At 41.0% G+C, this 14,842-nt stretch overlaps 1 protein-coding gene across 8 annotated transcripts in view; it reads right to left on the bottom strand.

Annotated features, from left to right (window-relative positions):
* Positions 1 to 14,842, bottom strand: part of TJP2 (tight junction protein 2) — a gene marked incomplete at its 5' end in the record, with an annotated part of 84,860 nt that overhangs the window by 3,601 nt on the left and 66,417 nt on the right. For 3 of the 8 annotated variants that reach the window (XM_079705677.1, XM_079705676.1, XM_079705675.1), the window contains 9 exons: positions 652 to 981; positions 2,175 to 2,285; positions 3,455 to 3,667; positions 4,891 to 4,991; positions 11,377 to 11,587; positions 12,002 to 12,081; positions 12,832 to 12,927; positions 13,558 to 13,745; positions 14,592 to 14,802. In XM_079705677.1, the coding sequence (XP_079561803.1) occupies positions 652 to 981; positions 2,175 to 2,285; positions 3,455 to 3,667; positions 4,891 to 4,991; positions 11,377 to 11,587; positions 12,002 to 12,081; positions 12,832 to 12,927; positions 13,558 to 13,745; positions 14,592 to 14,802 (1,541 nt within the window). The remainder of the gene's footprint in view (positions 1 to 651; positions 982 to 2,174; positions 2,286 to 3,454; positions 3,668 to 4,890; positions 4,992 to 11,376; positions 11,588 to 12,001; positions 12,082 to 12,831; positions 12,928 to 13,557; positions 13,746 to 14,591; positions 14,803 to 14,842) is intronic. The other 5 variants (XM_079705679.1, XM_079705678.1, XM_079705682.1 and 2 more) reach the window with 3 other exon arrangements.

Raw genomic sequence — 14,842 nt, 5'->3', positions numbered from 1 at the left:
AAAATCCCCAGTATTCTCCTTACTTACAGTGAGTAATAAATCCTTCCTTCTCCCGCCCCCGCCACCAAAAACACAAAAAAGAAAACCAGAAAAAGGCTCAGAAGCACTGCCACTATTGTGACAAATGAAAAAAACTCCCATAACCACTGGGCAGAATATGCTTAAATTCTTCTCTGGCTTCTGAAAGGCTTTTGTGCACATGGCACAAAAATTCAAACAGTATCAAAAAAGACAATCGACGGGCCTTTCAATTTTAGCACCCAAGGTGTGCATAGTTTCTATGGCAAATCTGGGAGCAAATTAAAACTCAGTTATCAACTGTTTTAACAAAAAACAATTTCAAAGAGGCCACTGATTCTCTTGTCACACTTCCCCATTCTAGAACCTGATGAGAAGTTCTGAAGTATGAAGGGCCTACACTGTTCGCCTACAACATTAGGTTTTCTTGACTGGAAGAAAAAGGGATGCGCTGATAGCTGGCCATCTGGAAATGACACACATACAGGATGTGCCTTTGTATCACGCGTGTGAACATCCTCTCATGTTTGTGGCAGGGGCAAAAGGACTGCAAATCATTATACTGCAATGAAACTTCTTGAAAATTCTTACTGATGACACGCTAAGATGACCTAGTGATTGAAAAAGAATTACCCTTGCATTCTGCGCTTCTTGGAGCTCTTGCATTCTCTGTAATCTCGCCTTGTGATCCATCTTCTCAAATATTTTTACTTTGCCCAGGACAGACTTGGGGGCGCTGTCCTGCTCCTCACTGCCTTCTCCCCCCTCCTCACTCTCTGGGGGAGGGATGGGAGTGGACGGCTTCAGTATAGGCCGTCCAAAGGCAGGTTTTGCTGCAATAGGAGGTGGACATCCTTTGGTAGATGTCCCGGGAATTTCATTACCGGCAACAGCTGAGGGCTTTGACTTGTATTCATAGGATCTAGAGAAGTCAAAGGATTCTTCTTTGTTTTGGGTTTTGGCCTGCAGAGAGCAATGACATAGTTTTAACCGCGCGCTTTCGGTTTATTTTCAAATCTCTATTAGTGATTTAATACACTCTATTTCCTGATCAGTTTCCAAAGGTGGTCAACAAACTCCATTCCGAAAAGGAATCAAATACAACAAGGCACACGGCCACTGATCTGGCATCCGGAGCCCTACCTCACTCCCTACAGAAGAGAATTAAGTGCTCAGGAAAGCAAGAGGGTGCTGGGGACGTGCTAGGAGGCCCGCAAGTGCTAGAGGTGGATCAGACCTCACTTTGTACTAGAGGAGATCAGAATTTTGGAGAAAACCTCAGAACAAGTCAGGCTTCAGGATGGAATAGTGGCTCCCGAGTTCACACCACACGGAGGGTGCGTGCCCTGGCCTGGAGGTCCAGCCAGAGGTGCAGGAGACTGGGGTGGGGAGCAGGGAGGGAGCATATCATGCTGATGGCCACTTTATCGTCATACTTCCATCCTAGGCCTGCTTGTCAATTTTCACTGATCTATTTTAGGAGGTCACCAATTACTTCTGAAAGCTCAATCAATTATTACTTTCCTCTTATCTAAAGTATTGAGTTAGAGAGAGAAATTTTATTGGGTTATAAGGAAAAGCCTATAGTCATAGCTTTGATTCAGAGAGGGGTAAACCGTCGTAGGACATACGCCCACGTGTCCTCACATTGATTCTGTTCTGGACAATGATTTATTTAAAAAATAAATTAAATGGTCCCCATAATGAGACGCATTGTCAACAATGGTGGTGATTGTTTTCTTTAGCAAGTCACCAGGAAGGATTTTTCAGGTGCATCTAAATCAGATTGTGGGCAGAAAAATTTAATTGGACAGAAGAAGAAAAACAGATTCTAAGACAGGTGATTCTGGGCATGCAGTATTTATCAAACTTTTATTCTTTCTACATAAATAAACAAATAAAACAAAAGGAAACAAACACTAATAGTACTAAAGTTATACGTTCTTCTAAAACTGCCTTTCCATTCTACTTTTTCACCTTTTCCTAATTTTTGGTTTCACCCAAAAGGCCAAAAGATAGGCTCTAATAGAGAACCTGGTGAGTCAAAAACATAATCCAATGCCATATTATTGTGTGTGCTTCTCCCTGGCTATGCGAGGAGTTCCGGGGGCACGTGCTTCCTTCCTCTTCCCATCCTGGGCTTCCCAGCCACGTACCTGGGGCGGCTCTGGCTTGAATGCCGGGGGCGGGCTATTGTCCCTAAGTTGATCTCTGCTAGCAGCCCTCCTCATCTGAGCTCCTGGCTCTGGGCTAGGTTTCCTTATGCTCTACAAGACATAAAGGTTCATTCATAACAAGAACATCCCAGCAGAAAGAAGAGAGCACTGGTCTGCTTTGCTGGAGTTCTTCGAACTTGTGGGAATTCAGACGTTAAGGTTCATAACTTGCATAAGTTGAGCTACTGACCCAGTGCTTCTTTACTGAAAAGGCAGATACCAGGCATATTCTCCCATTAGCAAGTGCTTAAGATACATTTTTCCAAAACTAGCTGCATCTCTCCCTTTAAAGTACGAAAACAAAAGGTCTTCCTAAAGTCTAAAATCTCTTTTATCACTAACAGCTGTTAACATTTTAAAGCATTAGCTCAGCTGTATCTGCAGACATTCATGAGTTAATGTATTCTTTACAACTTGTCCAGCAGTATATACTAATTTGTCATGGTGAGTTGTTCCTCCTTTCAACTTGTATTTTTGGTACTTATACTTCGTAAAGAATAAAATCATTCATTGAAATGAGCTAAACTGCTAAAGAGAAGTCCACAGTAATAATTATCCACATACATGGAGCATCTTGTCTACAAAGGTAATTATCCCAATGTTCTCTGAGGTATAATTAATAACCGCTCTGATCCTTAGTGCTGGCAATGTGATTCCTAGGATCACAGAAGCTGTCTATTCGCTGGTCAGTGGATGCATAGTACATGAGATCAGACATATAATTAATCAGCGAACTCAATTAAAAAAATTGAAATACAAGAGAGAAGGAAACTGATGGGGAAACAGGAGTTTTTGCAAGATTAGAAAGGTTAAAGGTAGGGTGGAGAAGAAAAAGCACGGATACCTAAGAGTACAGAGAGAGACCTAATCAAAGGTTACAAGTAAATATAACAATACTGTATTTAAAAATAATGTCCCACTTGTAATTTGGACAGCGGGCCCGATATCATGACGTCATGCCCGACAGCATCTGTGTGATGAGTGCTGGTCACTCAACCTCTCTCAGAGCTTAGTTCCTGTCCCACTCCCCCATGGACCACATCCACAATCATACAGGCACTGGCTTGGAATGAGAGGCTCCCTAGACATCATCCGCTCCAACCCTTAGGAATACCTGCCACAGCACCCTGAATAAACAGCTGGCCAGAGGAATTCAAGTGAAACGCCAGAACCTCCTTTTCCTGCCCAGGGCTGGGCAGCCCATGGCCTCCTCGCCTCACCTCCTCGTGCTGCACCGGCTCCGAGGAGCGGGTGATGGAAGACACCAGTGGCTCCTCAGCTGGCTCATCCAGCTCATTGTCAGTGTAGGCACCTCCTTCGCCGTCGGTGTCTTCAAAGTCACTGATGAGGCGGCTGTCGCAACTCAGATAGTCCGCGCCCATGGCGGTTAAGTAGGACATGCGGTCTTCGGGGTCATCATCCATCCCTTCCATCTAGAGGAATTTGTTTTGGAGGGTCAGTGGGATCTGACATGGCCCCTGGGAGTGAGGACTCAAGAAAACTCCCAAGGGCACAGCCAAGTGACTGAAACCTTGACTTGTTCTAGAAAGGGAAGTCACCTTTATCTTCCTGGAATCACTTGGCTTTAAATTACTATGTTAATTTTTTGTGCAGAAACTCAGATTAGAAACCCTCCGCCCTATCTCTCCTTGCCACCATCCATCCTATATACCACTACTGAGCCAGGCTTCCTCAGACTGTTGCACTTTTCTTCCAGAATTTGGCTCTCCTCCAGCTGTCTCTGTTGTATTTGTCTCCTAGCAATAGTGCATGCTGCCTTGAGCTGCACACCTCTCCGCTCATCCATGAGATTCTCAAATCCTTGAGGGCAGAAGCTATGTCCTGTTCAACTTGTTCTCACCACAGAGGCTAGCACAAAGCCATAGTGGGTATAAGCACTCAGTAGATGCTACTAGATACTCTGACTAAACACGCAGTTCCTGAGGGGCAAGACTAGGCTCAACCATCTAATTGGTAATGGAGGCACTTCCGCAACAAAAATCGTACCTCTAACGTCTCACAAACTACCTCAATTCAGCTGGACCACAGAATACCAGCACCAAAGGCTCCTAGAACCACAGGGAATTCTATAGTTTCTTTGTTTCCTCCCTGAAGTAGGGCTGCGTGTAAACTGCCTCCACAGATGAGACGCGAGCCAAGGTTAGGCGCCTATACAAGTACCCAATGCTCTCCCATCACCTACTCAAATCCCTAGGACACATTCTCTGCCAAACTTCTTTCTAAGCCAATGATTCAAACTCCATTAGCTTTTCTTCTTTCTATTAATTTTTAACCATGTTCTCCACATAGCTCAACCTCACCTCTCCACTCTGGGTTTCCCAAGTCCTTCATAATAAGCTGTGGAGCTAAACACAAGGTCTTGTAAGCTCTGATTAGTGTGCTTGGAACAAAACACTAGTTACTACATTAAAAGCAAAAGGGAAGTGAATGTAGGGCTGCATATATCCCATTCTGCTTTTCTTGTAAAGGTCCCTTCATTTTATTACTTTTTCAGAGAATTTATAAATTTTCGAACTACTGATGCACATGTTGGGATCACTTGAAATGGGCATGGTTTTACTACATTCACTACCCTCTGGAGAAAAAACTCAGAACGCGGACTCTCACCTCATAGCAGAGTATCTGTGCCACATACCTTTCCTTCGGAGACCCAAACTGCTTCTCCTTGCTGATGCTGAATCGTGTCCTTCAGGCTGCCAAACCAGCTATCGTTGGCTGAATTTAGGTTGATTGTAGCTATAGAAATGCAAACCAAAAGGTGTGCCTCAATTTCCAGAGAAATTTTTATTAGAAATCCCATTGGACATAATTTATCCTAACTTTCATATTTAAGTTAAAACTTTGGCAGATGAAAGAGAAAGTGTTTACAAATATTTGAACACTAAATCCCTTTAGTCGAATTAGAACTATTACCATCCTCGGGCTTCCCTGGTGGCGCAGTGGTTAAGAATCCTCCTGCCAATGCAGGGGGACACGGGTTTGAGCCCTGGTCCAGGAAGATACCACATGCCGCGGTGCAGCTAAGCCCTTGCACCACAACTACTGAGCCTGCGAGCCACAACTGCTGAGCCCGTGCACCTAGAGCCCGTGCTCCGCAACAAGAGAAGCCACCGCAATGAGAAGCCCGCGCACCGCAACGAAGAGTAGCCCCCGCGTGCCGCAACTAGAGAAAGCCCGTGCACAGCAGTGAAGACACAACACAGCCAAAAATAAAAATAAATAAAATAAAGCTATATTTTAAAAAAACCTATTACCATCTGGCTGTTGGAGTTTACATTACAGGTGGATGTTATAAAGCTAAAAATGGATTAATTTCTTTAAAGAATGTCTATTTTTCAGAAAAGCTACCTTTAAAAATTTTGTTGTTTTTATTTTGGCCGTGCCATATGGCTTTAGGGATCTCAGTTCCCCAACCAGGGACTGAAGCCAGGCCACGGCAGTGAAAGCGCCAAATACGAACCACTAGACTACCAGGAAACTCCCAAATATGTTTTTAAACAGTGTGTTTTCAGGGGCAAAGATAACACATCTGAACCAAATATAAATGTGCTGTATTTTAAAGATCAATACATAGACAGGAACATTATAAGTGAGAAAAACATATACCAAGGTACATGTTATCTCCAATAAAAAACTAAAGATAACATTTAAATGAATATCATTTTGATAGGATTAAACATTTTAGAATATAGACATAGATTAACCAAACTCTACAGGTGTGTATTTACGGAACATACATTTTCTATTCAGAACAAAGTATATCTTATGTAATGGCACTTACTATGATTGACCAAGCAGTTTTCCAAATACCTTACATGGATTAGCTCATTTCATGCTTAAACAAACCTCACAAGGTGGGTATTGCTATTATCCTTGTTTTACAGGTGAGAAAATGAAGCACAGTAGTGAAAGTAACTAGCCCAAGGCCTCGCACCAAGGCAGTGGAAAAGCCTGGATGCAAACTCAGAAGTTTGCTTTTAGAGTCTATGGTCTTGGCCGCTGCATGACAAACATGAATTTAGAGCACCGGTATAAAATACCAACCAAGTAAAACACATGTGATCGTTCTTCAGCAATATGAATTTATGGACCTAAGGGGGATAAACCAGATAATCAAAATTGGGCCTAGCGCTCCCCTGGTGGCGCAGTGGTTGAGAGTCCGCCTGCTGATGCAGGGGACACGGGTTCGTGCCCCGGTCCGGGAAGGTCCCACATGCCGTGGAGCGGCTGGGCCCGTGAGCCATGGCCGCTGAGCCTGCACGCCTGGAGCCTGTGTTCCGCAACGGGAGAGGCCACAACAGTGAGAGGCCTGCGTACAGCAAAAAAAAAAAAAAAGGAGGGGGGGCCTAAAATGAACAAACTGAAGGTAAAGTAGGATTTTAAAAAACTATATCACCATGGCCTGTTATTAAGGGGTACTGCACTATGTGGCACCCAAAAGAAAATTGGAACTTGTTGATAAAAGTTGTTCGGCAGCCTGTCCCACCTATCCTGAAGTCTGCATAATTCTTTGTAAAGAGCCAAAAAGAACCAGTAAGCAAATTTTGTAAGCAATTATGCTTCAGGTTTTCTTCCTAGTAACGTATAGCATTCTTTCATTTAAAGAGTCCTAACACTGACCTTGGAAAATCCTGAATGAGCTTACAGTTTCCTTGGTTATTAATTATTTACAGCATTAGAATAAACTGATACCTTGGACAACTCAAGGAAAATTAACCTTGATTCATTGGATTTCTGTATCCTTATCATGGTATTTTAAAAAGATTATTGTCCTCTTGGTAACAGAAGTGAGATCGGGCACCCTATAGACAAAATGAGTGATTTGCACTAAGTGTATACAGAACATTCAGCTGCCTTTTAAAGCTTTATGTTGGAGCTGTCTGAGGTGCGTACAGTTTGTATTTATCATGAGGAAACCTAAAGGTAAAAGGGGCATTTGTGAAATGCAGAAAATATGTTCATGCCCCCTGATAAAATGAAAAAAGTCAGAAACCTCTTATTGAAACCACATTGAGTCAAGGATATGAAAAAAAAAAAGAACTTTACAGTAACTAATTTCCTAAGCCCCATAAAAATGTAATTTCCAACTAAGTTGGTAACATCCAACTCATGCACTTGACCTCTAACAGGTGGGTGCACAGCTATGATGCTTCCCTTCACTTGAAATCAAGTTCCTTTGGTTTACTATTGGCTTCTGCTCCTTAACTTTTTCAGATTCTTTGACTACAAGCAATACTGGTTAATTCCTGTTGTTCCCAACCTCTGGACTAGACCCATGTTCCCTTGGATAGAACGCCAGAAAGTGAAATACTGAAAGGAGCTTCACTCAGCCTCCCTCTCGGCTGGGAGTCCTGGGATTCTGTGGGCATCCCTTCCCAGCCCCCACACAAGCACGCTCCGTGCTTCTTCTCCTTCTCTATCCAAGGAGGTTGGGGAGCACCGAGAGCAACAGCAAAAGGTTGACATGTGAGGCTGGAAGGGTGGGGAGAAATCGGGAGTGACTGTAATGGGTATGAAGTTTCTCTTCTGGGTGATGGAAAAGTTCTAAAATTGATGGTGCTGAGGGCTGTACATCTCTGAATACACTAAAAACTACTGAATTGTACAGTTTAAGTGGGCGAATTATAGTGTATATAAATTAAATTTCAGTAAAGCTATTCATGTGGCAGGGACCCTCTCTAAATGGACAAGCATCAGCTGAAGTGCCCGGCCAGGGAGCATGGCAACTTCCATCTGCTTCCTGTGGCCCTCAGAGTCCCTACATGTCCTTGGGAAACCAAGAACTGCCTCCTACGGTTTGGGTACTTTTGACTAGTACATGATTCACTCCTCTCCCTAGGCTTTCTCAAACACTATATTATGGCATAGAAAATTTCTTTTACAATATGTAATGTTTATCAAGATTTTTAAAAAGCATAAAATAGCATCACTAATAAATAGCATTTGTTTAGCATTTCCAAAATCTCAGGACTGAATTATACAAATTTCACATTAATGAAATCTGAGAAAACTGATAAAAGTGCTATCCTTTGGTACTTTAAAAATCCCACAATTTCATACAAAGAGTGGCCCTGTGTGGGTCTTTAAGTCCACAATTCCATTTCCGTGGTATTTAAACCATGAACTGAGTGCTTCAGGAATTCCAAGAAAGCATGTAACTTAAACTTCAGGTTTTAAAAAATACTTTTTGCAACATGTGCATGCAAATGTATTCTAAAATAAAATTTTTTAAATGAGGGGGGAGGGTTGGGCAGCCTAATATTTTAATTTACATTGACAAGTTAATTTGCTTTGGGGCAAATCTCAGAATGAAGTTTCCCTGGTCATCTCCACTTAATTAAGAAGTATCTTGAGTTTGCAAGAAGAGCCATTCTATTTTAATTATTTTAGTTTTTATTTTTTAGGTAAAAGGCATTTATTATATTGTAAAAATAGTAATGGACATATGTAAAAAAACAAAAGACCAAATAATTTATAAAATAAATTATAGCTTTCAAAAATGACCAAGACATAACAATAAGTATAACAGTACCAAAAAGGTAAATCAACAAGCACTAGCAATGTTAGCTTTTCCTGTAACCACTATTATTATCATACTAAGCCCTGATTTGTCCTATATCTGAAATACTAACAATTTACCAACACACTAACAGTTTACAAATCTTCAGTTCTTCTACTCAATCACGTTTACTACACAGTAACTTCAAGAAGAGCCATTTTCATACCGTCCTAATTAAATAATCACCTGCAGGAAACAAGATTTTCTTGTTACTGTGCAACAAGGAAAAAAGAAGGATATTGAGCCTGGTGAGACCACCTGCAACATAAGCCTTGATTTTGAATTACTGTTCATCATAGTAGCTCTATTTTTCCCAATTATTAATTCATTAAAATGACATAAATTTAAAATAATAAAAAAAACCCTTGGATTTTGGCCATGGTGCACACAACCAAATCACAGCCTGGCCAGGTTGAGTGAGACACGAGGCATAGAAAGCGCTCAGTGGGGCCATTCACACAGCTCTCAAGAGTTAAACTTAGAAGTCTGGAAGATTGCTGTGAAAGGCCATCTCACAGACAACTGGGGCCTTTTGATAAGTTACCTGGCACCCTGCTCCATCCATCCTGATGACCAAATAATTCCATACTGAAGGCTGGCAACCTATGCTGACAGTGGATCACCTCAAAGTTCTAGATGAAATTGGACACTCACAGTGTCACAGCCTCCAACTTTAGTTATCCTGAAACCTTCAACTTCCTGATTAGCTTAGTCGCAATCATATGGACCTCAGTTCAATGGGCAAATTATCTATTAAATGGAGGAACAGCACTATATGACCCCTTTCAGCATTAGGATAATACGTCTGTGCTGTAAAGTATATAGAATATTGGACCCACAGTCAGAGACACTACAGTGTTAGTCTGGGCTTAGCCATACACTAATGTGTGACCTTGTGGAAATCACCTGGCCTTTTCTATGGCCTAATAAGACAGTACACATAAAAGTCTGTACCACTGTTAGCCATTGCTATAATAAAAATAGTAATGATGATAATAATAATTATAGTAGTAGTAGTAGTAAAAACAACAGAGGAAAGATTATATATGAACATACCAAAAGCACAAGCCCTTAAGATGCTACATTCACAAAAACTCAGTTTATGACACACCATTCCCTTCTTTGCATCTGGCTAGATTACCTACCTCTTAGTTAGAGCACTTCACCATAGTGCTAAGTAGTGCATCTCACTCTTTAACAAGAAAAGCCAGTAAGAGTAAAATAGTGTCTAATGTGGACACTCATCATACATTCACCCCCTCCCCTTCCCTTCCCACTGTCAGATAAGCTAAAAATGACACAGGTTGGTGATGACTGGCACTGAACTCAAAAGAGCTATCATTATCCTAAGGATATTAATTACATCCACACAGTCTCCTCATGTTGCTCCCACAAAACTACATGACCAAAAACTTCGTGCCACCCTGTTAGACCCTTAATTATACCACATTCACAGAACTAGTCATTTTCATAGATAGTGCATATATTCAGTTACTAAAACAGGTCACATTCTTAAATCATTTTACTTTCATGAATAACAGTAGCAGTAGGCAGTAGGTCTTCATTTCAGGAACTTTAAAAAATATTCTATGGGACTTCCCTGGTGGCACAGTGGATAAGACTCCGCACTCCCAATGCAGGGGCCTGGTTTTGATCCCTTGTCAGGGAACTAGATCCCACATGCATGCCACAACTAAGGAGCCCATGGGCCATAACTAAGGAGCCCACCTGCTGCAACCAAAGAGCCCATGTGCCACAACTAAGGAGGCTTGAAGCTGCAACTAAGGAGCCCATGAGCCGCAACTAAGACCCAGTGCAACCAAATAAATAAATAATTTTAAAAATTCTATTATGGAAAACTGTAGACATACACAAAAGTGGAGAGAACAGTTTAACAAACTCCCATGTACACATCACCCAACAACTATCAACTCTTGGCCAGTCTGGCCTATAGTCCCACTTAAGATTATTTAAGCAAATCCCAGACATGATATTAGGTCATCCATAAATATTTTATTTAGCATATATGCCTAAAAAATAAGGACTCTTAAAAAAACCCATAATCACAATATCATTTTCACCTTAAAAATAGGAGTAATAAATCCTTAATATCATCTAATATCCAGAGTGTTCAAGTTTATATTTCAAGGACATCTTAAAATAATGAAACCACGTTCTGATCACCTTGTAAGTCAGCACATGCATGGATGGTAAGCAGAGAACAATGACACAATCCATAACAGATGTGGGTACTTGGTGCTACACCAGGCTTAATCACTAGCTTTGTAGTCTCACCCCCAAATTTGAGCCTCATCAAAATGACCAGGTATTGTGTATTATGGATCTTTATGATCATTTTCAAACAGTCAAAATTACAAAGCTAAATGTACAAACGCCATCAGTCTGGTATACTCACTTTATAGGATTGGCGACTTTTCAAGGAGTCATGAATAGAATTTCAGATTACTATTCTCCATTCTGATTATTTTCCTATTCCTTCCATTCTACAATTCTCTATTTCTCACTTTTGAGCAAAGAGACTACATTCTGCATTTCACTTACCTGTGAAAAGATGTGCACAAGTTTTTTTAAGCTTGTTGGCTTGGTCGAATAACTTCCGAGAACTTTTGTTGGATGATGGATTCAACCTCTGTCTCATGGTTTTGACACCTTGTCTAGAGTCTGGGTTGAAAAAAATCACAATCGGGAACCACTGAGTATAATTCAACAGGTCCACGGCTTTAGGAGTCACATCCAGGAGTGCATGCTTTTCCTGTTAAAAATGGGAAAAAGTTACATAAATGGGTATGTGAATGAATATGTAAAGCCACATAGCATCAAAGAGTTTGTATTCATAAGTAAAGGCTGCATCAGATAAAATGTACCAATTTAAATCAAAAAGCAGAAAATGTTTCCCTCCACTTTAATATTACCAATCTATGAGAACTTCTGAGAAAATGAATTAACAGGTTATTTGGTATAATGCTTAGAACTCAGAGAGAACCAACATATCAGTGCCACAGAACGTCAGCTGGTTTCCACACACTGAAACAGCTTATGTTTATATTCAGCTTTTATCATTAACAGTTAATAATTATTAAAAATATAGATTCTATTCTTGAAAAGACTGCAGCAATCCATGACCCACTTCCTTCTGACAGCATGGCCTTCGGGTGAATTTCCTCACCTGTTCAATAATCTGCCTCACGGTATTTAACCGCACCACCCCGGTGGATTTCTCAGATCCCGCGTCTCTTGGTTCCGTTTCTGCAAAAGCAAAAAAAAAAAAAAAAAAAAAAAAAAGGGTGGGGGGAGAGACTGAATAAAATTTTAGAAACCAGTGACAACCAAGTACACCAACCTAGCATCAGCAAGGATGGGACAGCTGACATTCGCTGTCTCCTAATGAGAGGCAATGGGAAAGACCCACACTACCCGTTTAGCCAAAATCTAACCAGGGGAAACAGGCCAGGCCAACAGGGAACATCCTATGAGACAAATGGCTTGGACTGTTCAAAATATCACATTACAAACCAACTTAGAAAAAGGAGGAGACCAGAAAGACATAAAAATCAAATGTACTGCATGCTCCTTGGTTGCATTCTGAATTTAAAAAAAAAACAAAACAGTAGCAATAAGCTATGAAAGACATAATTGGGATAAATGAAGAAAATTTGAATGAAGGACTATATACTAAATAAAATTATTGTATCAATGTTAAATTTCTTGGCTGTGATAATGGTATTGTGATTGTATAGGAGGAGAATTAGGAGATTCACAGAGGTAGGAAGTGTTATAATGCCTGCAACTTAAACTTTCAAGCAGTGCAGCAGAAATTATAAAAATTTGTGTGTGTGCATGTGTGTGTCTATGGGAGAAGGAGTGTAGATGGCAAAACGTTACCTGTTGACAGTGACCCCAGGTAAAGGGTATGTGGGTGTTAATTATTTTTTCTGTATGTTAGATATCTTTCAAAATAAAAATTGGTGGAGAAAAAAATATCACTGACAGACTTACTAGCAGTTTGGAACAGGTCAGGCAACTCATTTGCCAACTTCTCCAGGGCTATATCTGCTATGGGGCCAAATAAGACCACAGGTCTCTTGAAACCAGCTGAAATGAGATAAGAAAAGCCATGAAATTAGGTATAAAATAAGCTAGAAGGATATATTGTACAACATGGGGAATATAGCCAATATCTTATAATAACTACAAATGAAGTATAATCTTTAAAAATTATGAATCACTATATTGTACACCTGTAACATATAATATTGTACAGCAACTATACTTCAATTTAAAAAAAAAGCCATGAAGACACCTACATGTCCTTAGCTGTTAAGAAGCAAAAGTATTTTATATATTGATAACACAACTAAATGAAAGAAATTGTGTGTTCTCCCACCTCCAGTTCAGACTAGCTCTTTTCTGAAAAATAAGAGCTCCCTCTTTTATTATAGTTCACTCCTCCCACTATTACTAAAGATAAGCTTTGCTCTACAGAATATATAAAAACTTCTGAATGGTAGTATTAAAAAAAATAACTGAGATTGTAGAACTACGAGTTTGCACAGCTCACTTTTTTGTAAGTCTTATTTCATGTTTAAACATGATTCCAATCTGTAAGCTGGCTTGGCCTAAGTGATACAGATAAGTTGGAATGTGATCATTAAAGTTAAAAAACAAAGAAAAACAGGCTCTGAGCCCAGTCGGATTATTTCCTGGCCCACTTGGCTTCCACACCTTCTCGAAGCAAAACCCTCTCGTAAGCCGGGAACTTGGTGCTGACCGACACAGCAACCGTCAGGTCTTCCCGACTCTTCCGTAGGTTCTTCTTCACGCCCGATCTCTGGCCGCGCATCCTCCAGAAGTCTGCCCTGTCCCCAGTGCTGTCTCTCTGGGCAGACTGAACGCTGGCCATTTGTTCTGCTCTGAGAGAAGAAACCGGGGGGAAGTAAAGCTCTAAAGCTAGGAAATGCGCAAATGTGTGGGTCACTAATCAAATCCAGTCAAGGTCACTCATGGACTTAGATTAGAGGTGCAGCTTGACAATGAGCAAGTTTCACGGGGTGAGAAACACAGGGCCTTTCTCTTTTGGATGGAGGCAGAGAAAGGCTAGGTGCACATAAAATCCTGCAGAAATAGCTCAGTAATAAACATGATGACATGGCTTGTTCTGTTTAGGCTGATATATAGACACACCCTGTCTTACTGTACTTCGCTTTATTGTGCTTTGCAGATATTGCGTTTTTTTACAAATTAAAGATTTGTGGCAACTCTGCATCGAGCAAGTCCATCAGTACCATTTTCCCAACAGCATTTGCTCGCTTTGTGCCTCTGTGTCATAGTTTGGGAATTCTCTCAAAATTTCAAACCCTCCACCAGCAAAAGCACTATGGCTAACTGAAGGTTCAGATGATGGTTAGCATTTTTTGGGCAATAAAGAATTTTTAATTAGGGTATGTACATTTTTTTGAGACATAATGCTATTGCACACTTAACAGACTGCAGTAAAATATAAACATAACTTCTGTATGCACTGGTAAACCAAAAAATTTGTGTGACTTGCTTCACTGCGATATCTGTTTCATTGCGGCGGTCTGGAACCAAACCTGCAGTATCTCCAAGGTCTCCTCATACACCAGAAATGGATGATGGGAGAGGTCATGATGACAAATGATGAAGTCATATGGGGCTTCCTTTGTGGGGGGGAGGTGTTGTTTACTTGTGGGAAGAAGGCTTAAAGGGGTTGCGTGGGAGTGTGCAGTCTCAGATACCTGCTTTTGTTGGGGATTAAGCCTTTCTCCAATTCATTTCCAATCCTCACGGCCAGCCAGTGGCCCAGTTTCCCATCGTACAGCGTATCTACCACACGGAAGACCTCCCCTCTGGTGAAGGCCAGGCTCTGTGGAGTTTCTTTCTCACATTCAAAGTGGCTTCTTATAAAAAACGAATCCCCTCTGCCACAAGCCAGTATGTCTCTATACACTGAAAGACAAAAGCATCATTGCATGCGGTACTCAGCTTG

Source organism: Hyperoodon ampullatus (genome assembly GCF_949752795.1).
Source record: "Hyperoodon ampullatus genome assembly, chromosome: 6".
In the NCBI taxonomy this organism is placed as follows: Eukaryota; Metazoa; Chordata; class Mammalia; order Artiodactyla; family Ziphiidae; genus Hyperoodon; species Hyperoodon ampullatus.
The sequence above is the reverse complement of the archived record's forward strand: the minus strand, read 5'-3'. Positions and strand labels throughout refer to the sequence as shown.